This window comes from Ochotona curzoniae, unplaced genomic scaffold, assembly GCF_017591425.1.
Source record: "Ochotona curzoniae isolate NIBS_2020 unplaced genomic scaffold, NIBS_Ocur_1.0 contig_4792, whole genome shotgun sequence".
NCBI classification, from domain to species: Eukaryota; Metazoa; Chordata; class Mammalia; order Lagomorpha; family Ochotonidae; genus Ochotona; species Ochotona curzoniae.
Window position 1 is genome coordinate 9459382 of NW_024466389.1, and position 25855 is coordinate 9485236.

Here is a 25855-nt window from a genome sequence, read left to right on the forward strand (position 1 = left end):
CAGACAGAAGATCTTCCTCTCTGTCTCTCCTCTCCGTATATCTGCCTTTCCAATAAAAATTAAAAAAAAAAAAAATCTTAAAAAAAAAAAAAAAAAAAAACAGAAAGTCAAGTGCCTGTCTCTGTCTGCCTGCTCCTCACAGACCTACTTCCTTGCAGGTAAACCTTTCTTTAAATGTAGCAAAAGACCACAGCACAATTATGCGCCAAAGAGGGTGCAAACATTTTTCTTCCCTATTTGTACAGTGGGCCCTTTGTGGTCCTAACTACCACATGTATTTTAAGCCTATACTAAAACAGGGTAATCAGCATTTTCCTCCCTCTCTTGAGCAAACAAAGGTTTCTGGAAGAGGAAGGCACAGCCCCAACCATGCAAAGCTAACCGGACTGGAATGGTGACTTACACACAACTGTATTGTCAATGACTAGCAGTCAATTTTCAAACAAAGCTGGGAGAGGAAGGGAGTCAATTTAGGCAGCTGTGTTTAGAGCTCAGCCATGATGGAATGAGGAAACTGTCAATGTTAACTCAGCTATTTTAAGCACCTTAGCGAACATAGTTTGTTGCCTGTTTTCTTTAAACTACCTATAGGTTGATCTTAGTGGAAATAACATGTTTAAACAGGCCTATTATTTACTTTTTAAAATATATTTTTAAGAATTATTTTATTTGAGCCCAGCAGATAGCTCAGGGACTAAATCCTTATCTTGCAAGTACAGGGATCCTGCATTAGCACCAGTTCACATCCTAGTTGCTCCACTTCCTATCAAACTCCCTGCTTGTGGCCTGGGAAAGCAGTGGAAGATGGTACAATGTCTAAGGACCCTGTACCTGCAAGGCTGGTCATGGCTTCAGATTGGCTCAGCTCTGGCCATTGTGGGTACTTGGGGAGTGAACCAACAGGTGTAAATCTTTCTCCTCTCTGTAAATCTGCCCTTCCAATAAAAATAAACAAACCTTTATAAAACAAAGATTAATTTTATTTTAAAGGCAGAGTCACACAGAAAAAAAGGGAGAGACAGATTCTCCATCTGTTGGTTCCTCCCCCAAAAGTCTGGAATGGCCAAGATTGGGCCAGACGAAACCCAGGAGTCAGGAGCCAAGAGCTTCTTCCTGGTCTCCCATGTGGGTACAGCATCCCAAGGCTTGGGGCCGTCTTCCACTACTTTCCCAGGCCACAAGCAGGGAGCTGGAAGGGAAGTAGAACAACTCGAACATGAACCATATATGATGCTGATGTTTGAGGGTGGAAGATTAGCCTGTTGAGCAACAGCACCAGTCCCCTCAGGTGCATTGGTAGAAAGTAAGATCAAAAGTGGAGAGCCAGGTCTCAATGTGGTGCCCATATGAAATGTCAGCATAACATATGGGAGTATTCATATTATGCTAAGAAGCACTATATTCATACAATATACTTCACTCATACTGTGCTAAGAAATAACATTGTAACGTTAAGAGGAGACAGTGCAATAGCCCAACTAGCTAATCCTCCACCTCGAAGTACCAGCATCTCACACAAGCGCCAGATTGTGTCCTGGCTGCTCCACTTCCTTTCCAGCTCCCTACTTAGGGCCTGGGAAAGCAGTGGAAGATGGCCCAATGCCTTAGGCCCTCGAAGCCATGTGGAGGACCCAGAGCAAGCTCCTGGCTTTTGGCTTCAGATTGTCTCAGATCCAGCATTTGCAGCCATTTGGGGGAGTGAACCAGTGGATGAAGATCTTTCTGTCTTTCTGTAAATCTTGCTTTAAAAAAAAAAAAACTTTTTTTTAAAAGAAATAATATTGGGCCTGGAGGCGTGGCTTAGCATAGTGGTTAAAGTCCTCGCCTTGAATGCCAGGATCCCACATGGGCGCTGGTTCTAATCCCGGCAGCTCCACTTCCCATCCAGCTCCCTGTTTGTGGCCTGGGAAAGCAGTCGAGGATGGCCCAAAGCTTTGGGACCCTGCACTGGTGTGGGATACCTGGCTTCGGATCGGCATAGCATCGGCTGTTGCGGCTCACTTGGGGAGTGAATCATCGGACGGAGGATCTTCCTCTCTCTCTCCTCCTCTCTGTATATCTGACTTTCCAATAAATAAATAAATTTTATATATATAAAAAAAGAAGAAATAATATTAAGAAGGTTTATTACAACTGTTAAATCTCTTCCAATTTTTCAAAATGGGCTTGATTGTCCCATGAACTATTATATGCATATTTTAAATTAATAACCTAATAATCCCTATTCAAAGACAAGTCAAATATCTGCAATTTAATCACATAAGCAAGCAAACAGCTCTTCACAGTTCTAAAAACTTCTCAACTGCATTATGAGGATCTAAAGCGCAAGATCTTCCAGTATTTTCATGTTTTCCATGCTGTGTCAAGCATTCAATTAATGCTCCATGAATAGGTGGAGCACTCCAACACCTGCATTTTCACATGTTAAATGTTTTTCTGTTTCTCTGCTGTCTCCAGGGAAAAGTCCGGAGGCATTTATCCCATGCTTAAAGAAACTATGCTGTCAGGTATCTCACACCTACAAGACAGAACATATTTGATAAGGTCTGTAATTACATAACTATGGAACAAGCAAGGGTGGTAATCCAGCCTGGGCCTGCAGACACCTGCACGAGCACAATTAGTATGTATGTTGAAGGGCCTAGTCACATGAGAAGCGAGAGCAGTAACAAATTTCTGAAAGCGCTAACTTGGAGACTCAGCAGACTCCTCTCAGCAGACTCCTACAGCAACCTAAAAAGAATATCATTAATCAAGGCTTATATGGTTAGCCATATACATACTAAGCAAAAAACCAAAAGGAGTGGCCTTTTTCTTCACCTGACTATCCTTCCCCAGTTCCACACAGGAAAGATGTCACACTGCACAGGTCTCTGCTGCACTCAAGTCCGTAAGATTTATTAGATAACAAAATTCAGAACATCAAGTCTACTGCGTATTAAGCCAGACCCAGATGCTGCAAAAAGAGGGGCTAGTGCTATCACACAGCAGGTTAGGCAGCCACCTCAGTGCCAACATCCTGGCTGCTTCACTTCTGATCCAGCTCCCAGCCTCTGTGTCTGAGGAAGCAGAGGAAGATGGTCCAAGTGCTAGCACCCAAAAACCCACATGGGAGAGCTGGAAGAAGCTGTGACTTCAGCGTGGCCCAGTTCCAGCCGTTGAGGTTATCTGGGGAGTAAACTAGTGGATGAAAGATCTCTGTCTCTCCCTCCTCCACCTCATCTCTGCAACTCTCTTTTCAAATAAATAAATCTTAAAAAAAATTCTGAAAAATGGACTCTTCTCTTCCTCAAGGAAATAACAATCTTGGAGAAAATCTCCCATCATTTTATACTTTAACTCATATTTTTTACAAGGGTTTCCTCAAATACATTTCTCAGCAACCTTGTGGCATTAAACAGAATCTGTCATTTACATTTTACAGATAAACAAACACTGGGTCAGAGGAGCCAAGTAACTTGAATTCCACGTGCCAAGTTCTCTTCTGTTTTATATATAACCTCTATCTTGGAGTAATGGGAATAGATATGCATAAATAAGGGTTAGTAGAGGACAAGCTGGGGAAGAGTTTTAGAGTAGTATATTCCTGGTGTCCGTGCAGTAGGTGTTAGTGACACGAAGGTGTGAAGAGAACAGCTCCCCTGCTTGGCAGGGCCCGGGGGAGCTTCCAGCTGTTTGGCAGAGCCTGGCGGATTTCTCTCTGACCACATTGACGCAGTCTCACTCCCTGTTTGCATGGACACTCAACCACCCCACTAAGAATTCTGCAATCTATTAGGCATAGTTTGCCCCTGTGAGATGGCTTTTACAACCAACACGAGCTTAAAAGTTAATGTTACTGATAATGTCTTGGTGAGTGGGCCTTTAACTGCACACAGGAGTACAATTAAGCCCATGCTGTTTCCAGACACCTTATTGTGTGCCTAACCATTGCTCTGAGATCTGGCCCAAATATTTAGCATGCTTTCTGGGAAATGGCCTGATAAGAGTTTCACAAACTAATGGAAGTGATGGAAGTATGGGTTGAAATTGCTATGACAAAAAATATAGCTACTGGGACCCTAAGAGCTATCCTGTTACTGGGACCATAAAAGCTATCCTGTTACTGGGATCCTAAAAGCTATCCTGTTACTGGGACCCTAAAGGTTATCCTGTTATAATTACTGTGACCCCAAAAGGCTATCCTGCTATGGCAAAAATATAGCTACTGTGACCTTAAAGGTTGGCCTGTCCTTGCAACTCTCAACTCTTTAGAACATAGTAAATGTAGTTGCTTTGGCTGCCTTCATAATTTTTTAACTAGAGGAAATATAGGGTGACTTTACTAACATCATGTATACTTTTGATTATTGTTTGATCATTTATGAGGTTGTAGAGCCTACAGTTGTAGAGGGATTTAATGTTTGAAACTTTTGTCTTAGATTTTTATATTTTTTCTCTTTTGATGTATTTCTCTCATTAAGTGATGGATAAGTTATAGAATAAGAATTGTAGTAGGAATGTATTACTGAATAAGATGTGTCATCTACTGAGAAAATGTTGGCTGCAACATTAGAATGGATAATGCCCTGTCTTAAGGTGAAACTATCTGTAGAGTTATCTTTGGAAGCATTTACTTGCCCATTGTAGAGCAGAAACCTAAATGGAGTAAACATGGCTCATTGCTAATTGCAGTTCTTTCCGTCGTTGTAACTCTTGCTTAGTTAACTGTGTGAGCCTGCAGACCTAATGACCTTTGGTGCCAATACCCTAATGCCCATAAACCAAGGTCTCAGACCTTTTCCCATACGTAATTCAAGGTAGGGGTCTGGTTGTCACAGGCAGCGCCAAGGATGGGACCCAGACTTGAGGGAGGTAAGTAGGGGCTGGCAAGCCGAGATGGGCAAGGAATGTGGGGTCCTCCCTCGCTCGCCTCTCAAGCAGTTGTAAATTGTGCCCCCCTTGAAGCTATGTCAAGATACCCTAAGAAAAGACTGTGTACTGCTTTTATATAAATAAAGCGGACAGCTTTCTCGCGTGATCCACAATGATGTTGGAATTGTAGTGGTCCGTCTCTTCTTTATACGCCTACTTCACGCACCCTTCTCGAGCTCCGAACTCAGCTGGACTCCGGCAGTATATGAACAGTACGCCTTTTGGCTCTATATTGAAAATGAATTGTAAAGGACAAGGCACTTTCCCTAAATTTCCAAACAGGGAAAGTCTAGGAAAGCCAAAGGAAAGTGAAGGGAGAGGAGGCTGCGGGAACGATCAAATTGAAGTTTCCAAACAAAGCCAAGAAGTTCAAGAAAAGGAGGAAGCTCATGCAGCTAGAAAACTGGCGGCATAAGGAGACACCAGTGAGTCAGGCCGACTGAGAACCTCATCATCTGGTGCAAAAAGGACGAGAGTTTTTGGAAAAAGAACAGGAAGCTGGCTCTGGGCACCAGTCTTGTTGGTCTTCTCCCAATAGGGACACTAGTCATTTTGGACAAGGTAATTATTTGTGTGTAGAATTGTCCCATTCACTGCAGGACACTAAGCATTGCTGGCCCTTGCCTACCAAGCAATTATAGTGCCTTCCAGTTGAGACACTAAACAATGATCTCACACATTCCCAAATGTTCTAGCAGGTGGCAGTGTCCCCAGTTTCAGAGACAGCTGCCAGCAGTGTCTGGTCCAGGTTCAAAAGGAGAGAGAAGAAAGACAAAGACCATTTAGAGGCAAACTGTGATAACTGATTAAAGATGCAATTATTTGACCACAAAGTAGAGAACCCAGAAAAGGAAGAAAAAAGATAGGAGATTGCAGAGACACAACAGAATCAGCAGAATTAATTTGTCTTGCTGAACAGAGGAGAGCAAATGAAGATGAATCCAACATTTTAAGACGGTGTGACTGGGAGGATAATAAAGATAGTAACTAAACCAGGGAGAAAGGATTCTGGAAGACCCAAGTTCAACTTTTGGGTCAGAATTTGAAATGTCTGTTTCTCCATGGTGATACAGGCACCACACTGTAGATCTTAAACTCAGGATGAATTAGGAATAAGAAAGGCAATCCAGATCAAGAGAGAAACACAGAGCAGAAAGAAATTAAAGGAATTCCTTGTTTTCAACTTATTTTGAAAACTGCCCTTTCCCTTGCCTACCAGTTCTCCAAGTGACAGTCAGCTAGAAGCAGTTCCATGCAGAAAGTCGGAGGGGAACAATGAACACAGGCCCTGGGACGACGAGGAAGACAACCAGACTCTTCCGTGCAGGCTTCCTCAAAACATAAAAACTCTATGGCACCTTTTCTTGAATTCCAAGTGAAGACTAAAACATTTTTAAAAAAAGATTTATTTTATTTATTTGAAAAGCAATTACTAACACAATGGAACTCTACACAAGTCTCTCACATGAGTGGCAGGGGAACAATTATTTGGGCCATTTTCTGCTGTTTTCCCAGGTAAGTTAGCAGGAGCTGAAAGGAAGTGGAACAGCTGGACTCTAACTGGCACTCCTGTGGAATGCCATACTCACAGGCTGTGGTTTAAACTACTGCACCATAATGCTGGCCTGGGGGGCCAAACAAGAATCGAAACCCATTACCTTCTGTGGGCTTGCTTATTATACCATTTATTTCCACTGTTCCTTCAAACAATTCATTTTAACTTTGTGGTATACGATTCGCAAAAGCTAGTTAATTAAAAATTATTTCTTTTTTCTGTTATAAAGCTGAACTGTAACTGCTGGTGAGACTTGTTCATCCTTGAATATTTCCTAATCTGGTTTCAATTTCACCCACAGTCATGCAATTTCCCTCCCTGAGGGTTGTAATACCTGCTTCAAAAAACATGTGGGGCCGGGCATGGTAGACTAGCGGCAAAAGTCTTCGCCTTGCATGCATTAGGATCCCATATGGGAGCTGCTTTGTATCCCGGCTGCTCCACTTTCCATCCAGCTCCCTGCTTGTGGCCTGGGAAAGCAGGACAAGAAAGCCCAAAGTCTTGAGACCCTGCGCCAGTGTGGGAGACCCAGAGGAAGCTCGAAGTTCCTGGCTTTGGATCAGCTTAGCTTCAGACGTTGCAGACAGTTGGGGAGTGAAGCAACAGATGGAAGATCTTTCTGTCTCTTCCTCTCTGTATATCTGACTTTCCAATAAAAATAAAAGAAATCTTTAAAAAGCGGGGGGGGGGCCGGTGCCGTGGTCTAGCGACTGGGGTCCTTGCATTGAATGTGCCAGGATCCCATATGAGTGCCAGTTCTAATCCCAGTGGCTCTACTTCCCATCCAGCTCCCTGCTTGTGGCCTGGGAAAGCAGTCAAGGACGGCCCAAAACCTTGGGTTCCTGCACCTGCCTGGGAAACCTGGAGGAAGTTCCTGGCTCCTGGCTTCAGATTGGTGCTTGGGGAGTAAATCATCGGACAGAGGATCTTCCTCTCTGTCTCTCCACTTCTCTGTACATCTGCATTTCCAATCAAAATAAATCTTTGAAAAAAAAAAAGATTTAATTTATTTAAAGGCAGAATTAGAATGAGAGAAGAAAACAGAGAGCTCTTTCATCCACTGGTTCATTTTCCAAATGGCTGCAATGGCCAGAGGTGACAGGTGTCCTCCGCAGGATCCAATGAACTGCCTAATCTTCCAATAAAAGTAAGTAAAAGCAAATAAATCTTTTTTTTTTTAAAGATTTATTTTTATTATTTTTTATTGGAAAGGTGGATATACAGAGAGGAGAGACAGAGAGGAAGATCTTCCGTCCGATGATTCACTCCCCAAGTGAGCGCATTGGCCGATAGATACTATGCCGATCCGAAGCCAGGAGCCTCTTCTGGGTCTCCCACGCGGGTGCAGGTTCCCAAAGCTTTGGGTCGTCCTCGACTGCTTTCCCGGGCCACAGGCAGGGAGCTGGAAGGGAACCGGCGCCCATGTGGGATCCCGGGCGTGCAAGGTGAGGACCTTAACCATTGCACCACTGTGCCACCGTGCCGGGCCCAAAGCAAATAAATCTTAAAAAACAAAAAAACAAACAAAAAAAAACTTGCCTTCTTAACTATGCTAACACTGTAAAAGTAATGATGGGAAGAAATGCTGACACAGTCTTAGCATGAATCAAAGTGATGTACCTAAGTTATTCTACCTTAACTGTGCTTATCACTCTCACACATCCACTGTTTTAAAATAAATAGTAGCTGGTACGTGCTGCAGCATCCTATGTGTCTGCTGGCTGGAATTCTGGGTGCCCCACTTCCAGTCCAGCTCTCTGCTAAATGCACGTGGGAGACCAGTGGAAAGCAGACAAGGCGCCCAGGCCCTTGCACACACTGGGATACCTAGAAGGTGGTCCTGGCTTCTGGCTTCCACCTAGCCCTGCCCTAGCAATTGGAGCCATTTAGAGAGTAAACCAGCAGGTAGAATATTTATCTCTTTCCCCCTAATTCTGTTTTTCAAATCTGTTTTTTTTTTTTTTTTTAGATATATTTATTTTCACTGGAAAAACAGATTTACAGAGAGGAAAGAGAGAATCTCTTCTGTCCGCTGGTTCACTACCCAAACAGCACACAGGCTACAGCTAAGCCTGTCCAAAGCCAGGAGCCAGCAGCTTCTTCCAGCCTCCCACATGTGTGTGGATCACAAGGCCTCCACTGCATTCCCAGGCCAAAAGTATGGAGCTGGATGGGAACTGGAGCAGCCAGGGTAAGAACTGGTGCCCATATGGGATGCCAATGTTTAAATCTGGAGGAATAGCCAGTTGATCCATTGAGTCATTCCCCAAGCCAAAGAAGTAAAATCAATCTTTACCAAAAAAAAAAGAAAAAGCATGTTTGTTCTGTCCTCAGTCTCTGAAATGATCTCATGAACACTTTTCTCCCTGGAGGTGCAGAATCACATGGAGCTGCTGCCAGTTCACAACAGTGCAAAAATAGCTCTCTCAGTGAACTAACAGAATTATGCCCTATTCTCTTGACCTATTTAAATTCTGTTCAGATAATGACAAACTATAGCTGTTTAGTCAGCCTCTATGGTGGTTCCCAATGAGCCTCACCTCCTGGTATTTATATCCATTGTCAAGGGCAATGTAACCAGCAGAGAGGAAGTGATGTAGTCACTTCTGAGGTATGGCCAAACGTTTTGAGAGAAGCCAACTGCCAAGATACAGGTAGTAAGGACCTAAGGCCACTGGCACCATGGAATAACAGTCTAAGCTCCTATCTATACTGCCAGCATCCCATAAAAATGTGAGCTCAAATCCTAGCTTCTGGGCCCAGTGTGATAGCGTAGTGGTTAAAGTCCTTGCCTTACACACACCGGGATCCCATATGGGTGTCGGTTCTAATCCCAACAACCACCCTTCCCATCCAGCTCCTTGCTTGTGGCCTGGGAAAGCAGTCAAGGACAGCCCAAAGTCTTGGGACCCTACACCCGTGTGGGAAACCTGGAAGAGCTCCTGGCTCCTGGCTTCAGATTCGCTCAGCTCCAGCCACTGCGGCTGCTTAGGGAGTGAATAACAGGCAGAAGAGCTTCTCCTCCTCTCTATCCACCTTTCCAATAAAAACAAATCTTAAAAAAAAAAAAAAATCCTGGGCCCGGCGCGGTGGCGCAAGTGGTTAAAGGTCCTCGCCTTGCACGCCCGGGATCCCATATGGGCGCCGGTTCTAATCCCGGCAGCCCTGCTTCCCTTCCAGCTCCCTGCCTGTGGCCTGGGAAAGCAGTCGAGGACAGCCCAAGGCTTTGGGAACCTGCACCCGCGTGGGAGACCCGGAAGAAGCTCCTGGCTTCGGATCAGCATGGTATCGGCCCGTTGCGCTCACTTGGGGAGTGAATCATCGGACGGAAGATCTTCCTCTCTGTCTCTCCTCTCTGTATATCCGCCTTTCCAATAACAAAATAATAAAAGTAAATCTTTAAAAAAAAAAAAAAAATCCTAGCTTCTGGTCTAGCTTCATGCTAATGCGCCTGGGAAAACTGTGAAAGATAGCCCAAGTGCTTTGGCCCCTGTACTATGTGGGAAACCCAGAAGCTCTTGGCTTCTGGCTTCAGCCCCGCTCCAGTGGACATTGGGGGAGTGAATCAGTGAATGGAAAGATTGATCACTTTCTTTTTATTTATTTATTTTTTAAGATTTATTTTTTACTAGAAAGGCTGATATACAGGGAGGAGAGACAGAGAAGAAGATCTTCCATCCATTGATTCACTCCCCAAATGGCCGCCAACAGCCACAGCTGAGCCAATCCAAAGCCAGCAGTCAGGAGCTTCTTCCAGTTCTCTTACATAGCTACAGGATCCCGAGGTTTTAGGCCATCCTGGACTGCTTTCCCAGGCCACAAGCAGGGAGCTGGATGGGAAGTGGGGCAGCTGGGATTAGAACCGGCACCATACAGGATCCCAGTGCATGCAAGGCAATGACTTTTCGCCATTAGACAACTGTGCCAGGCCCTGAGCTCTTTCTCTGTCAGTCTCCCTCTCTCTCCTTTTCTCTATGTAATTCTGCCATTATCTTTAGAAATAAAACATTTATGCAACATGGATAATCAAAACATGTTCCTTCCCATTAGGAGTTTAAAATATAGTATGGCAAGAAAAAAATGCATTCACATATAAGCTAATAATGCAAGCAATATGAGTTAAGCACTAAATTAGTGTTCCAGGCAAAAATATCTGTAAACTGAGAGTAGGAAAATGTTCCTGTGGGTTGCAAAGTTAGAAAGCTTTTATGAAAGAGTCAGAACTTCAAGTGAGTCATCTTGGTGGGGGAGAACGGAGCGCTGTCAACAGAACTAATCCAGGCAGGAAGAAAGCACGCATGGCAATGCTCAAATGCCAACCTGCTGCGGAGCACAGCTCCACGTGAAGGGCCACTTTGACGGTAGAGCTAAATCTAGATTTTCTCTCTCAGAGGATGTACGACAGGCCTTAAGTTGGCGAATAAGGAACACAAAGCAGTGATGATGACAGCTTTCTAAAAGGGCTTCCCATTCTCTGTGTTTACCCCTTTCCATCTGTCCAGTGAGTCTTTAAAGTACATGCTTAAAAAAAAGAAAATAATAATAAGAAGAAAAGCACATGTTTACAGGTTAACATGCACCATATTCTGTTTCAATTTTGATGGAAGAATCTGAACAGAATAAACTACAACAAAGCAGTCTACTACAACAAAAAAAACCCATGAAAATGAAAAGTAAATCCTAGAATAGCTGTTAAAAATCTGGATATCTGTTTGCCAGAAATACCTATAAATTCACTATTTAAGTTACTATTTTACAAGACCACTATTGTGGCATGATGGATTAAGCCACTGCTCCATGTCCAATCCAGTCCCCTGTAGTCTGCCTGGGATAGCAATGGAAGATGGGCCACGTGCTTGTTCTTCTGCCACCCATGGGGGAGAACTGGAGAGAGGGCCCGACATTGGTCCAGCTGACTCTAGCTGTTAAGGGGCAGTTGAACCAAAGGATGGATCCTCACAGTCACTCGCTCACTCTCTCATTCTCTTCTGTGCAATTCTTTTCAATAAATAAATATTTACCAAAACAAATTATTTATATTTTATAATCAATATCTCTTTGGGGCTGGAGTTGTGGATTAAGCTGAGGCCTCCAGTGCAGGTATACTATCTGACTACTGGCTCAGGTCCTTGCTGTTCCACTTCCAATCTAGTTCTCTGCTGACAGACCTGAAAAAGCAAAAGGTGGCCCAACCACTAAAATCCCTGCCACCCCAGAGGGAGACACAGATGGAGTTCCAGCCTCTGGCCCAGCCTGGCTCAGCACTGACCACTGTGGCCATGTGGGGAGTGAGCCAGAGGAAGAAAGGCTGATCTTCTCGGGAACTCTGCCTTTCAAATAAACAAATACATCTCTAAAAAATTTTAAAAAACAAAAAAGTCAGTACCGGGTCCAGCGCAATAGTGTAGCTATTAAAGTCCTCGCCTTGAATGGACTAGGATCCCATATAGACGCCGGTTCTAACCCCGGCAGCTCAGCTTGTGGCCTGAGAAGGCAGTCGAAGATGACCCAAACTCTTGGGTTCCTGCACCTGTGTGGGAGACCCGGAACAAGCTCCTGGCTCCTGGCTTTGGACTGGCTCAGCTCCAACTGTTGTGGTAACTTGGGGAGTGAATCATCAGATGCAAGATCTTCCTCTCTGTCTTTTCTCTCTGTATGTCAGCCTTTCCAATAAAAAATCAACAAATCTTAAAAAAAATATCAATACCCTTCACATTCAAAATTTACACGTGGCTGTGGCAAACTGTGTTTGCTGAGTATATACATTAGTCACTGTGAGAGTGGATGCCAAATTATGGCTACTCCCTAAAAGCAAGACTCTCAAAAATACAACCCACACACATACCTGTCCTTTATTTTCCGGTTACATTGATGTAGTATTTAAAGTTCTAAGCATAATCTCAGAACTACTAAAACCACTTGAGCAGCACCCTCAGTACCTGCTCTGCCACGGGGACCCTAGGAAGACACCGAGTGGCCATTCCACATCCCCAGGGACTGATGCGGGTAGGCCGCTAGGAACACCCCACTATCCTCTCCCACTTTTCCCCAAGACACAGGAAGAAAAAAAAATGCAAGCAACTGTCTCATCCTCTTTCCCTTATTCCTCGACCCTTGCTACCCCAATCTGTGGTCCACATGGCATATCTTTCTCAACTACGCAAACAACATCAAAAATAAAATATTATAAAAATAAAGTTCTAAGTATAACATCTGACCTCCCTGGAGCATAGAAAAAAATCCAATAAAATGGCAGAACATAAAATTATTAACAAACAAATACTTAGCTCACATTTTTCCATAACTCTGATTACAAAATTAACGTAAGTTCTCATTTTACATTCTCGTCATTAAAAACCCAGGCAAAACATATGTCTCCATAAAAGGTTTCTGGAAACCTGGTCCCACCAGGCAGGCAGGATGTGGTCTGCTCTCAGGGCAAACACTTACTGTGTGAGAAGCGCTGTGTGATGGGGGTTCCAGGGTAAGGATATGTCCGGCTCTCCCACTGAATGTTGCCTTCCTGGACAGCCTTCATGAAGCCATGATAACACTGGTGGGCAACTCCTAGACAGAAGAACACAAGCCTCACTTGAACACTTAACAAGTAAATCCAAATACTAAGACTGTTATCTATGAATGGTGTTATTACTTTTAAAATATCACTTTTTTTCTTTAAAATATTTCAATTACTTTTAGAGGATACAAGTTTGCTGAAAGACTCCCAAATTTTTCATTCAAAACAAAGAATTAAAATTTTTTCCATTTTATTATTATATTTTTGACAATCTTCACACAGTTAATTAGGGTAAAAAGGTTCAAGGGCTACAGGAAAGTGGGTAAGACTACTATTTCCATTTTATTTCCTTCACGTATCTGAGGTAAAGGGGGATTTTAATGGAAAAGCCCCACTCAGTTTCCCACCTAGCCCAGGTCCCTGATGCTCCGAGGGTCTTGCTCGAGTGGTTTTGATAGTTCAGCAGTTATGAATTGCTGCCAATCTCGCCACTCCAAGCACAATGAGGTCATTGAAGAATCCACTGAAGAATCAAAATTTTAAAATTGGAAGATCCAACCCTTGCATTATGCCCCTGTCACTTTAAAATTGCAAATTAGACTAACTACTGCAGTATCCAAGCTATGTATAGAACTAATCAGAATAACAGGAAAAACACTGTACTAATCACCAACATTAAAATCTATACCTATAACATACTTGAGAAAAAAGAAAATGAATTTAGAAATGTAAACACAAATCATTCAACAAAAATTGAAATAAAGAACTAAACCGTTCTGCTTTGCACAGTACCTTTGATCAGTCGATACCACTGTTTGCAGACAAGGGCTGCGGTTTTGTGTTCCTGATAGGGTGAGAGGAAGGACAGGATGTACTCCAGCACCTCTTCCGGCAGCTCAGCCATGGATCTGTCAGGCCCGGCCTCCTCAACCGCCAGCACGGGGCGGGGCTCCTCATCTTGCTCCAGGGTCCCATCCAGCACAGTTATTTCTTGGTCCACAGCCATGAAACTGTCATCTTCACTGTCCGAGGAGCTGGCCATGACATTCCAATAGGCAGCTAGAACAGGGAAAAAACAGTCAGACGCTCAGAAACAGCACAGCTAACTGCATCCAAGCTGTTCGTGAGTTCTTTTCCACCTCAAATCTTAAATTTGCTTCTCAGCACTTTCCCACAGTGGTTGGACACACCTTCACTTGGAAGTAAGCACTCAACAACCAAGGCTTCTGAGTACATTCTTATCTACCCACTGAAAGCCAGGATGGCAGTAAAGTTCTGGTTGAAAAATTAGAAACCTCTTCTGAAGCAATTCCTCTAATCCAAGGATCAGTGTGAGAGAGCTATGGGCATGGTTACGAGAACAGGAAATGAGTCTCTTACAGTCAGTAACCAATGAGCCAAGATCACCAAAAAGGAAAACCTAACTCTGTTTCTTGGAAAAACTAATATATTATGAAGATATGAGACAAAAAATGACATTTTTTCCTAGCTTCTACATAAGATGATTCACTTAAGAGAATAGCATTCCAAGAACCAATTGACCTAACCTACCACCTCCTCTCTACGACGCCTACCATCCACACACCAATCATGTTCAACATCTTGAAACTAGATTCTGATCACCGAAAGAAAATGGAAACATGAATCACAACTTACAAAATGCTTCTAAAATAATTTATAATACTGAAGCTCTATGCTAGCAAAAGGAGCTTTCTAGAATCTTAGCAGTAATTAGCAATTGCGGGCTATCTGCAAGCCTATAGGTAGAAAGTCCTAAATTCAGGACCCAGTGCGGTAGCCTAGTGGCTGGGGTCCTCACCTTGCAGGTGCAGGGGCCCCATGTGAACCTCAGTTCGTGTCCTGGTCATTCCACTTCCCATCCAGCTCCCTGCTTGTGGCCTGGGAAAGCAGTCGAGGACGGCTCAGTGCCTTTGCAGCCACTTGGGGAGTGAATCAACAGACAGAAGGTCTCTCCTCCTCTCTGTGTATCTGACTTTCCAATAAAAATAGACACATTTTTAAAAAAGATTTATTTATTTTTATTACAAAGTCAGATATACAGAAAGGAGGAGAGACAAAGAGAGGAAGATCTTCCATCTGATGATTCACTCCCCAAGTGACCGTAACGGCCGATGCTCAGCCAATCCGAAACCAGGAGCCAAGAACCTCCTTCAGGTCTCCGAGCTGAGGCTTTGGGCCGTCCTCAGCTGCTTTCCCAGGCCACAAGCAGGGAGCTGGATGAGAAGTGGAGCAGCCAGGATTAGAACCAGTGCCCATATGGGATCCTGGCGCATTCAAGGCAAGGACTTTAGCCGTTAGACCACCGCGCCGGGCCCAAAAATAGACACATCTTTTTTTAAAAAAGTCCTAAATTCTCCTGGTGGTGTGGAGGTCAGTAATACTGCCTTAAAGCAGATTAGAATATTATATGGAAATTATTGGAAACTTTACTAATAAGCATGATACCCTAGTGGCTAAATCCTGCCCACTTCCCTTCCTTAAAAGTAGCTTGGTCTCAAGCATTTTGTTATAAATGGATTGATACACACTCAGTTACATTATTGTTTTTTTTTTTTTCAAGCAAAATAACCAGTTTGATTCAATAAAAAACATCTCCCTTTCCATCTCCTCTTAAAGTACAATTAGCAAGGCTAAATAAAGGGGCCCTCACTATTGCTACACAGTTTTTAGCAATCCTCACCATCCAAACTGGAACATTAGCAAAGGCACAAAGAGAAAACAAACTCTGGGCCCTGGCGCAGTGGTTAAGGTCCTCGCCTTGCACTCGCAGGATCCCATATGGGCGCCGGTTCTAGCAGCCCCGCTTCCCATCCAGCTCCCTGCCTGTGGCCTGGGAAAGCAGTCCAGGACAGCCCAAGGCTTTGGGACCCTGCACCCACATGGGAGACCCAGAAGAGGCTCCTGGCTTCGGATCGGCATAGCATCGGCCATTGCGCTCACTTGGGGAGTGAATCATCGGAAGGAAGATCTTCCTCTCTGTATCTCCTCTCTGTATATCCGCCTTTCCAATAAAAATAAATCTTGGGTCCGGCGCGGTGGCGCAAGTGGTTAAGGTCCTCACCTAGCACGCCCGGGATCCCATATGGGCGCTGGTTCTAATCCCGGCAGCTCCGCTTCCCTTCCAGCTCCCTGCCTGTGGCCCGGGAAAGCAGTCAAGGACGGCCCAAACCTTTGGGACCCTGCACCTGCGTGGGAGACCCAGAAGAGGCTCCTGGCTTCGGATCGGCATAGTATCTATCGGCCAATGCGCTCACTTGGGGAGTGAATCATCGGACGGAAGATCTTCCTCTCTGTCTCTCCTCTCTGTATATCCGCCTTTCCAATAAAAAAATAATAAAAATAAATCTTTAAAAATAAATAAATAAAAATAAAAATACAAGAAGACAAGCTCTGAGCTGAGCTCTGAGGACTATCAGGATTTTAGGGAACAAAACAAGGCAAAGTAAAAAGAGAAAAGATTTATTTTTTTTAAGATTTATTTATTTTTATTGCACAGTCAGATATACAGAGAGGAGGAGCAAGAGAGAAGAAGATCTTTCATCCACTGATTCATGCCCCAAGCTGCCGCAATGGCCAAAACTGAGCTGATCCAAAGCCAGGAACCAGGAACTTCATCCAGACCTGGCGCACGGGTGAAGGAACCCAAGACTTTGGGCCTCTTTGACTGCTATCCCAGGCCACAAGCAAGGAGCTGGATGGAAAGTACGGTTGCCAGGATTAGAACCGGTGCCCACTTGGGATCCACGCGCATGCAAGGCGAGGACTTTAACCACTAGGCTGTTGTGCCTGGCCCTAGAGGAAAGATTTCTAAACCAATGTCTCAAACTGACACATCCTCTGCCAATTACAGAATGGATAGAAAAACAACAACCATTTTTTTACTCAATGGATGCTTTTGGCACAAGCACACTGTTGCGGTTTGGATCACAGGGTAGATAGTAGAGCCATCGATCTACTGACTAGTAGAGTAAAACTAATTAATGGTTTTAGGATTAAGGGTAGAAACGTGATGTAATGATGGCTTCGAGCAGGTGGGCCCACTGAGAGCAAGCTGGTTCTCCAACATACCTAGCTCTTCAGAGAGGGCCCAGGATTGACGCTGAGGCCAGCCCAGCTTCCTCCTCTGAGGCTAGCTCAGCAGGGATGCAAGTGTCTCCCTCTATGCTCTGCTTTACCAAATACCTGAGCCAACAGGGTCACTCTGTCTTGAATTGTGAGCTTCCAAAGCGTAAGCTGAAATAAATCATCTTCCTCCCCAAAAAGTTCACCAGGCACTTAAAAGTAACAAAACCCAATTAATATGCACAAACGACTTAATATTTTATCCATACAAGCAGACAGTCATAATCTGGATATTCTAGTTCCTGACAGTTAATGTTTTGACAAAAAAAGCCTAGAAATAGGACAATTTGGCATAGACACTGCTGCTATTAGCAAACTGTGAGCTATTCCAACAGGCACAGAGAGCTGTTTCCATAAAACAGTCCAAATTTAATAACAGATGTCAGCTGGAATGAGTTTCCTTAATTGGTTAACTCACCACTGCGTTATTCAATTAGGATTCCCTTTAGGGTTTGGGGTGGTGGCCTAGTAGCAAGAGTCCTCGCCTTGATCACACCGGGAATCCCATATGGGCACCGGTTCTAATTCTGTATAGCCCCGCTTCCTTTCCAGCTCCCTGCTTGTGGCCTGGGAGGGGCAGTCAAGGATGGCCCAAAGCCTTGGGACCCTTCACCCATGTGAGAGATCTGGAAGAGCTCCTGGCTCCTGGTTTCAGATCGCCACAGCACCAACCATTGCGGTCACTTGGGGAGTGAATCATCAGACGGAAAATCTTCCTCTCTGTCTATCCTCATCTCTGTATATCTGACTTTGCAACAAAAATACATAAATCTTTAAAAAAAAAAAAAAAAGACTCCCTTTAATGAAACAAACTACTTCCCTAAACTACCCATCAGTATACTTTACAATCTTTACAAGGTTGACTCTCAATGAAAGCAATTCATGACTTACAAAGTAGTGCTGTAAATGGACTGGTTCTCAGGCCCTGCTCCATACCCACAGAGAGCAGGCAGAAGATCTGCTGTCATCTGTATGACTAATAGACACACACTGGTTTTAATCATCACTGGAAATAACCTGGTTTTGACATTTTTGTAGAAAGAACCACGCATTCTAGGTTTAGCAAAAGGCTTCATTTAGCAAGACATAAACAATACAAGCTTAATGCTGGAATCTGGGAAGTGAACTAGAGGATAAAAGATAGTATCCACACACAGACTTCCTGATTCTGAGGGAGAATGGCAAAAACATACCTAGAACTCACATCTTATCTGCTATTCCTCAATAACTCAGGACTCCTTGGTAAAATGGCAGAATGGAGGAGTGGGATAGGGAATAACACCAGGCAGAACAGGAGAATCCAGCACTGCCAGCAAGTTGGGGTGCGCTCCACAAACCACCCAACCACTCATGGGGGAAGGTGAAAGGGGCAAGGGACACCAACGGAACACTGCCTGATAAGCAAACAATCTGAGCACACAATGCAGCATTACAGCCAAAATTAAATATCCACGCATTCACGCTGATATGATTACATCATTTTTTTTTTTAAAGGAAGGAGACTCTTGCAGATTTCCAAATGAAAGAAACAGATTCCCACCTTCTAAGAGGTATGATCAGATCGCCTCCACCTTCCTAACGCCTCTCCACACAGGTGAAGTGATCATCGTACAATGCAGCTGGATACTGAGATAGTATTGCAAAAACAGAAAATAATTTAAATTTATTCCTCAAACCCAGGGCAAATAAAACTTTTTAATGTATATCCAATATTAGAAAATTCATAATGGGCAAATAAAGTTAAAAATAAACAAATGATGGGGTAGGTATTTAGCACAGCAGTTAAGATGTCTACATTCCATATCACACTGCTTGACATAATGCCTCGCCTCTGCTTCCAATCTGCTCTTCTGCTTTCACATCCCAGGAGGCAGCAAGTGGTGACTCAAGTACCTGGGTGACACCCACAGGAGAGCTGGACTGAGCTCCAGGCTCCCAGATTGGGCCTAACCCATTACTGACTAGGTACAGGCATCAGGGAAGTCAACCAGCAAATACAAGATCTCCAGTTCAGCTTCTTTGCCTTGCAATTAGAGAAAAGTAAATTAAGATAAAAAAAAAAAATAATAAGAAATGAGAACAGGTACTTTTTTTTCCTTTTTTTTTTTTAATTTATTTTTATTGGAAAGTCAGATTTACAGGGAGAAGGAAAGGCAGAGAGGAAAACCTTCCATTCACTGGTTCATTCCCCAAGTGGCCACAACAGCCAGAGCTGAGCTGATCTGAACCCAGGAGCCAGGAGCAAATTCCAAGATGCCCATATGGATGCAGGGTCCCAAGGCCTTGGGCCATTCTCTACTGCTTTTCCAGGCCACAAGCAGAGAGCTGGAAAGAAAGTAGAGCAGCCAGGATATGAATAGATGCCCATATGGGATCGCAGATGTACAAGGTGAGGATTTTAGCCACTAGGCTACAGTGCCCAGCCCCAACAGGTACTTTTCTATACAAGGTATCCAAGACCTCATTTGCAAATGTCAAAGGACTTTCTAGAGTGCATGTGTCTCTTCGCATCACTATGGATTTTGATCATCCAGAAACAGATTCTTTCAAGTCTAATTATGGATAGCCTTAGTGATTAACCGAATCACAAAAATCTTTTACCCTTTTATGTATATATATATTTTTTTCAAGCTTAAGTATTTATTATGGGCACCAATTTCAATCCCAGCAGCTCCACTTCAGATCCAGCTCAGTCAAAAAAATGCCTGGAAAACAACAGAAGATGGCCCAAGTTGTTGAACACTTGAGAGACCCGGAAAATGCTCATGGATCCTAGGTTCAGACCAGCCCAGCTCTGACCACTGCAGTCATTTGAGGACTGAAACAAAAGATGGAAGCTCTCTCTTTGTCTCTAAGTCTTCCAAAATAAACAGGTTTAGGCCTAGGTGACATCCTTCTGCCATAGTGGTGCCCACCTAGGCCACCTTGGTGGGGAGGGAGGCCTGGGGATTAAGGTTGGAGACTGGCAGGGCAGGCCTGGGAACTTCCTCTCCCCACCCAATGTTTAGGTCCCAGATGGGCAGGTGGGGATGCGGAGGTATTAGGGCCTCAGATTGGCATACTGGTGGACTGGGCTTCATTAACAAGCTGAGTCCTGGCTGGGCACAGGGGTGGGTCCCAGGCTAGCATACGTGCCAGAGGACTGGCTCTGGGATCTGGAGTGGGCAGGCAGAGCTCCAAGCCAGCACGCCACCATGCAGGAAGATTGGGCTGGGAAACCCATGGGCTCCCGGGTGCAGGGGCTGTGGACTGATCAGGGAAGTCGGTATAGGATGTGTGGGAGGAGGGACTGCTGAGGGAATATGTTACAGAACGCAGGAAGACTGGGCAGGCTAGGTTGCAGCACACACCAGAGACAGTTGAGACTACCAGTGGGCCAGTCCACACAAGGCTGCAGACAAAGGCCAAGATGTTGGGTGAGCTATGCCAGCCTGGATCAGAAACACCAGCATCTACAAGATCTTTGGCTGGGAACAGATCTGGTCAGGAAGCTAAGGGGATGCCCTGGCTCGGTTGTGGTTTCTACTGGTGAGCATGAGAGCCAGAATGGGGGGCAGCAAACTGGACTGGACATGGCTGCAGGACACCTTGGCATGGGTGTGGACTAGGTCTGGGGTATGCCAGACTGGGATAGGCACCAGCACCCACTGGCATTCATGAGATAGGCTGGGCTAGATCTCGATGCCCACTGAACCATGCAAGAGCTGGGTCTGGGGGTGAACCGGGCAGGGCTAGTCTATATCACTCAAAGGTAAGAGTCCAAATAGGGGTGGGGTGGTAGGGCAAGTCCAATGTACCTGGCAGAACAGCAGGTGGGCCAAGTCAGGCTGGGCCAATCACACACTGGTGTGCATGAGATCTGCCACTGGGAGGTGACCTGATAGAGGAGCTTGGGGAACTGCTCTGTTAGGACGTAGTCCTTGCATGTGAGCACGAGAATCAAACACTGGCGGCAGGCCGGGTCGGGCCAGGCTACAGCACCCACCAGCACATGTAAGACCCAGGAGTGGGAGGTAGTGGGGGGAAAGTCATGCGAACGTACTGGGGCCATCCTACTGGGCCACTGCTCCTACTGGTGGGTGTGAGTACTGAGACCAGAGGCAGATTAGACTAGACAGGGCTACAATACCCATTGGTCTGGGTTGGAGGAGAGCCAGGCTGGGCTAAGCAACTGTACCGACGTAGTGCATGCATGAGCCAAAGTACTGGTTGGATTTTGCCACAGCATCAGCTGGTAAGAGCTTGGAATGGATGTAAGTCCTGTCAAGCTAGACTGCAGATCCACCTGGAAAGTGGGAATGAGCCTAGTAAGAAAACTGTGGTCACCTCTCTGAGAGGCTGCAGCTCCAACTGGTGAGCATGAGAACCAGGGCTGAGAGTGGACCTGACTAAACAGGCAGTAACACCTGCAGGAAAAACTATGACACGGACAGTACGGCAGCTGGGCTAAGATAGGCTGCAACACCCATTGATGCGTACAAAAGCCAAAGAGGATGTGAGACAGATGGGACCAGTTTGCTTGTACATACTAGTATGCACAGGAACCAGAGTTGGGAGCAGGTCCTGTAGGAGCTATTGGGGGTTGCTCCGACGGTGCACACGAGGGCTGAGTGTGTGGTGGGCAGGGTTGGGCTGGGCCACAGCATCCATTGGTTTGAGTATGAGATGGGCTGGAGACAGAATTGACCCAGCAACTGAAACCACCAGTTTGTGTGTAGGTTGATATGGGTGATGGACTGGGACAGACCCGTTCTGGCTGGCACACATAAGAGTCAGGTCTGGAATCATCCTAGACAAGGTTTCTTTGGGGACCCCCCCCCCCCACCGATTCACTGGACTCAAAACTCCAATTCTGTGGAATCAGAATTGAGCCTCCTCAGTTGCTAAGATGGAGCAATGGACAACATGTCCAGAGGCACAAGGCAGATAAGGCAGTTCATTGGGGCCTGCAGAGGACATTTAGTATCACAGCAAAGGATGCAGAGCAGAAAAATTGGACAATTCTCCCAGTAAAGTCCTGACACCAAGTATCTAAGCGAATAGATTCTAAGGTGAACTATGTCAGCCAATGGGGCTTGGAAGGATTTCCTCATCCATGGAGCAATGAAATCAACAGCATCTCAGAACTGCTGAAAATGTGAGAAGCACCCTCAAAGTATGCTTCACATCAGGGATCCTGGGGTGAAACTGGGTGGCCGATCCCAATCCCCAGGTACTAACGTGGTTAGAATGCTGGGTGAGGCTCCTCCCTTCTCTCCCCTCGACCCCCAGATACAGAAAGAAAACCAACAACAACAAAAAATGAAAACAACGTTCTCTTCCACTTTCCCCATTCCTTGACCCTTCCAACCCTAATCAGTGGTCCACATGGGTACACGTTCTTCTCAACGATGTAAATATTATCAAAAATATTGTTTAATGCAAATAATGGGTCCAGATCAACAGCCTAGTGACTGAAGTCCTTGCCTTGCATGCACAGGGATCCCATCTGGGAACCACACATATCCCAGCTGCTTCACTTCCCATCCAGCTCCCTGCTTGTGGCTTGGGAAAGCAATCAAGGACGGCCCAAACCCTTGGGACCCTGCACCCACATGGGAGATCCAGAAGAGGCTCCTGGCTTCGGATCAGTTCAGCTCTGTCGGTTACAGCTACTTCAGGAGTGAACCAGCGTATGAAATATCTTTCATCTGTAATTCTGACTTTCCAATAAAAATAAATAATCTTAAAATAAGCAAGTTGACGGCCCAGCATCATGGCCTAGCGGCTAAAGTCCTCACCCTGAACACACCAGGATCCCATATGGGCATTGGTTCTAATCCCAGCAGCTCCACTTCCCATTCAGCTCCCTGCTTGTGGCCTGGGAGGGGCAGTCGAGGATGGCCCAAAGCCTTGGGACCCTGCACCCGTGTGGGAGACCTGAAAGAGGTTTCTGGATCCTGGCTCCAGATCGGTACAGTACCAGCCATTGCAGTCACTTGGAGAGTGAATCATTGGACAGAAGATCTTCCTCTCTCTCCTCCTCTCTGTATATCTGACTTTGTAATGAAAATAAATCTTTCAATAAAAATTAAGTAAGTTGAAAAAAATGACTTAAAGATTCCCTTTTACAATTCCTCATTTCCCCAAAACAGTATCAATAAGTTGATTCTGGGATAATAAACATATGGGGAGGGAAAATCAGAGGATTTTTTAGATTTATTTTACTTGGCTCTCTCTGGCGCTCACTCATGCTCTGTTTGTTTTTTTTTTTTTTTTTTTTTTTTTTTTTTTAGGTGTCCACAGAGAGGAGCAAAGGAAGGGAAGAGGGCCATTCCCTGCTGGTAACGTGTATCAGCACGCAGGGATGGGGTACAGTCATTTAAAGTCACGTCAAAGACCTGATGTGGGGAAGAGTGTTCCGAGTGTTACCTGAGTGGTTCTAATAGTTCTGAGATATTTTGGCTTTGTTGCACCAGGGTTGAGGATATCTTTCCAAGGTTTACTGGCTGACCAACCACCTCAGTGCATTCACAGACCCAGACACTTGCTGCAAAGCTTGGCCAACCTGCTTTCTGGCCTCTGAAAAGGCATTCAGGGTCCTCTGCTAGCCTAGCTGAGCTGGCCGTCATGTGCTCACTGTGCATCAGAGGCCCCACTTCTCCAGAGGGTCTTGAGCAGGAGGAGCCCCAGCGCTGTGTCAGTTCCCACACAGGCAGGGAGCCGGACTCTCCCTACCAAGGGGTCACAGGCACACAGATCCACAAGCTTGCCTCTGCGCTCTCTAACGGTGCCACTTACACAGTGGTAGGTAGAGCCAAGGACTGTGCTCCCGGTACTCTAACTCCAGGGTAACTTATGTGATGGGGCAGGCAGCAGTCCTCACGGAAGAGACGAGTACCTAAGGACAACACTCCATGGCCTCAGCTACTGCAGAGATGCTCCAAACAGCACAGACACAGATCTAGACAGAAGCTGCTGACGACAATGCACCTTCTCTGGGCACACATCGGCGTCAACCACCGTGAGACACGGCAGAAGAATCCCTGAGTGACTTCTCTAGGCCTACGACCCATAGGAATGTCTAACCAATGTGGTCCAGTTAAAACACTACTGTTACAGGGCCTGGCTCAATGGCTCAGTACCTAAATCCTTACCTTGAATCCGCAGGGATCTAATAGGGGTGCCAATTCATGTCCTGACTGCTTCACTTCTCATCCAGCTCCCTGCTTGTGGCCTGGGAAAGCAGTCAAGGATGGCCCAAAGCCTTGGGACCCTGCACCTGTGTTGAGACCCAGAAGAGGCTCCTGGATCCTGATTGGCTCAGCTCTGGCCTTTGCAGCCACTTGGGGAGTGAATCAACTGACGGAAGATCTCCCTCTCTGTAAATCTCTTTCCAATAAAAATAAGTAATTTTTTTTTAAAGTGCCTGTTCAAGTCAGGCTGCTTCATAGTATCTCTTTTTATCCTTTGTCTTAAGATTTATTTTTTTTAATTTGAAAGGCAGTTACAGTTAGAGACAGAAAGACATACAGAGAATATCTTCCTTTTAATGCAAAATTTGTATATTTTTTTATTTAACTATGCATTTAATATTATGCAAAACTTTGTACTTAACAAAATTATTTCCTACTCTATAAATGAGTGGCTACGTAACTACTTAGAATTTATGTTCCAATGTAATACCCATTTGCACAGCATAATTTATTTTATTTTTGATGATGTTTACATACTTGATCAGAATGGGAAGGCTCGAGGATCAGGGGACAGTGGGCGAGGTCATTGTTTATACATTTTCCTTTTCTTCCACATGTATATGGAGGAGAGGAGGTTAAAGAAAACAAACCACACCTAGCCTCCCAACCGTCACATTCCCAGGAGGTTGGGGAACTGCCACCCAAGGTAATCTCAAGTTTCCCACTGTGAAACAGTTCCTAAGGGTTCTGTTCATATGGTTTCAACAGCTCTGAGATGCTGTTGATATCACAGTTCCATGGATGAGAAAATCCTTCCAAAGTTGACTGGTTGTCATAGTCCACCTTTGAATATTCATTCGCCCAGAAGTCTGCTGTCAAGCTTCACTGTGGTAGTTGATCAGTTTGTTCTGCCCTCCATCCTCAGCAATCCAATGGGTGCTACAGCTGAGCTCAACCCTGCCCAACACACGCCTGGCCCCCACGTACACCAGAGGGAGCTGCAGCCTAGCCAAAGTGACCCCCAACAACTCCCACTGGACTGGCCCCCAGCTCTGATTCCTGTGCCTGTCAGCATAAGCAATGGACTGGTCCGATCTGCACCATGTACCACATTGATATCTCAGACATTATTGGGCATTGAAGCCTAATTCAATCCAATCAATTCCACCTTCCAGCACACATTCATGCCAGTGGGTGCCACTGCCTGCCCAGCCAGGCCCACCCCGAGTTCTGGTTCTCAAGCTCACCAGATCTTGCACTCTCCAGGTGGTTCTGCAATCTAGCTTGACAGGACTTGCCCCCCAGTCCCATCACTTGCCAGCTGATAGTGTGGCAAAACCCAACCCACCTGCCTTATTCTAGTTCATGCCTGTTCCGGGGATACAGTAGGATAACACAGCTGGGCTCTCTCCCTAACCCAGTTCACATGTAGCCCAACAAGTATTGTAGCCCTGCCTAGCCTGGTCTGCCCCCAGTTTCAGCTCTCATACTCGCCTGCCTGAGCAAGTGACCCAGCAGGGGTGTCCCCACTACTCCCCTACCAGGCTCACC

General features: G+C 45.3%; 1 protein-coding gene across 2 annotated transcripts in view; it reads right to left on the bottom strand.

The window, feature by feature from the left end:
- Window positions 1-25855, bottom strand: part of FBXO42 (F-box protein 42) — an 80616-nt gene that overhangs the window by 32462 nt on the left and 22299 nt on the right. For both annotated transcript variants that reach the window (XM_040987960.1, XM_040987961.1), the window contains exons 2-3: window positions 13779-14045; window positions 12920-13036 (exon numbers count right to left, since the gene is read on the bottom strand). In XM_040987960.1, the coding sequence (XP_040843894.1) occupies window positions 12920-13036; window positions 13779-14045 (384 nt within the window). The remainder of the gene's footprint in view (window positions 1-12919; window positions 13037-13778; window positions 14046-25855) is intronic.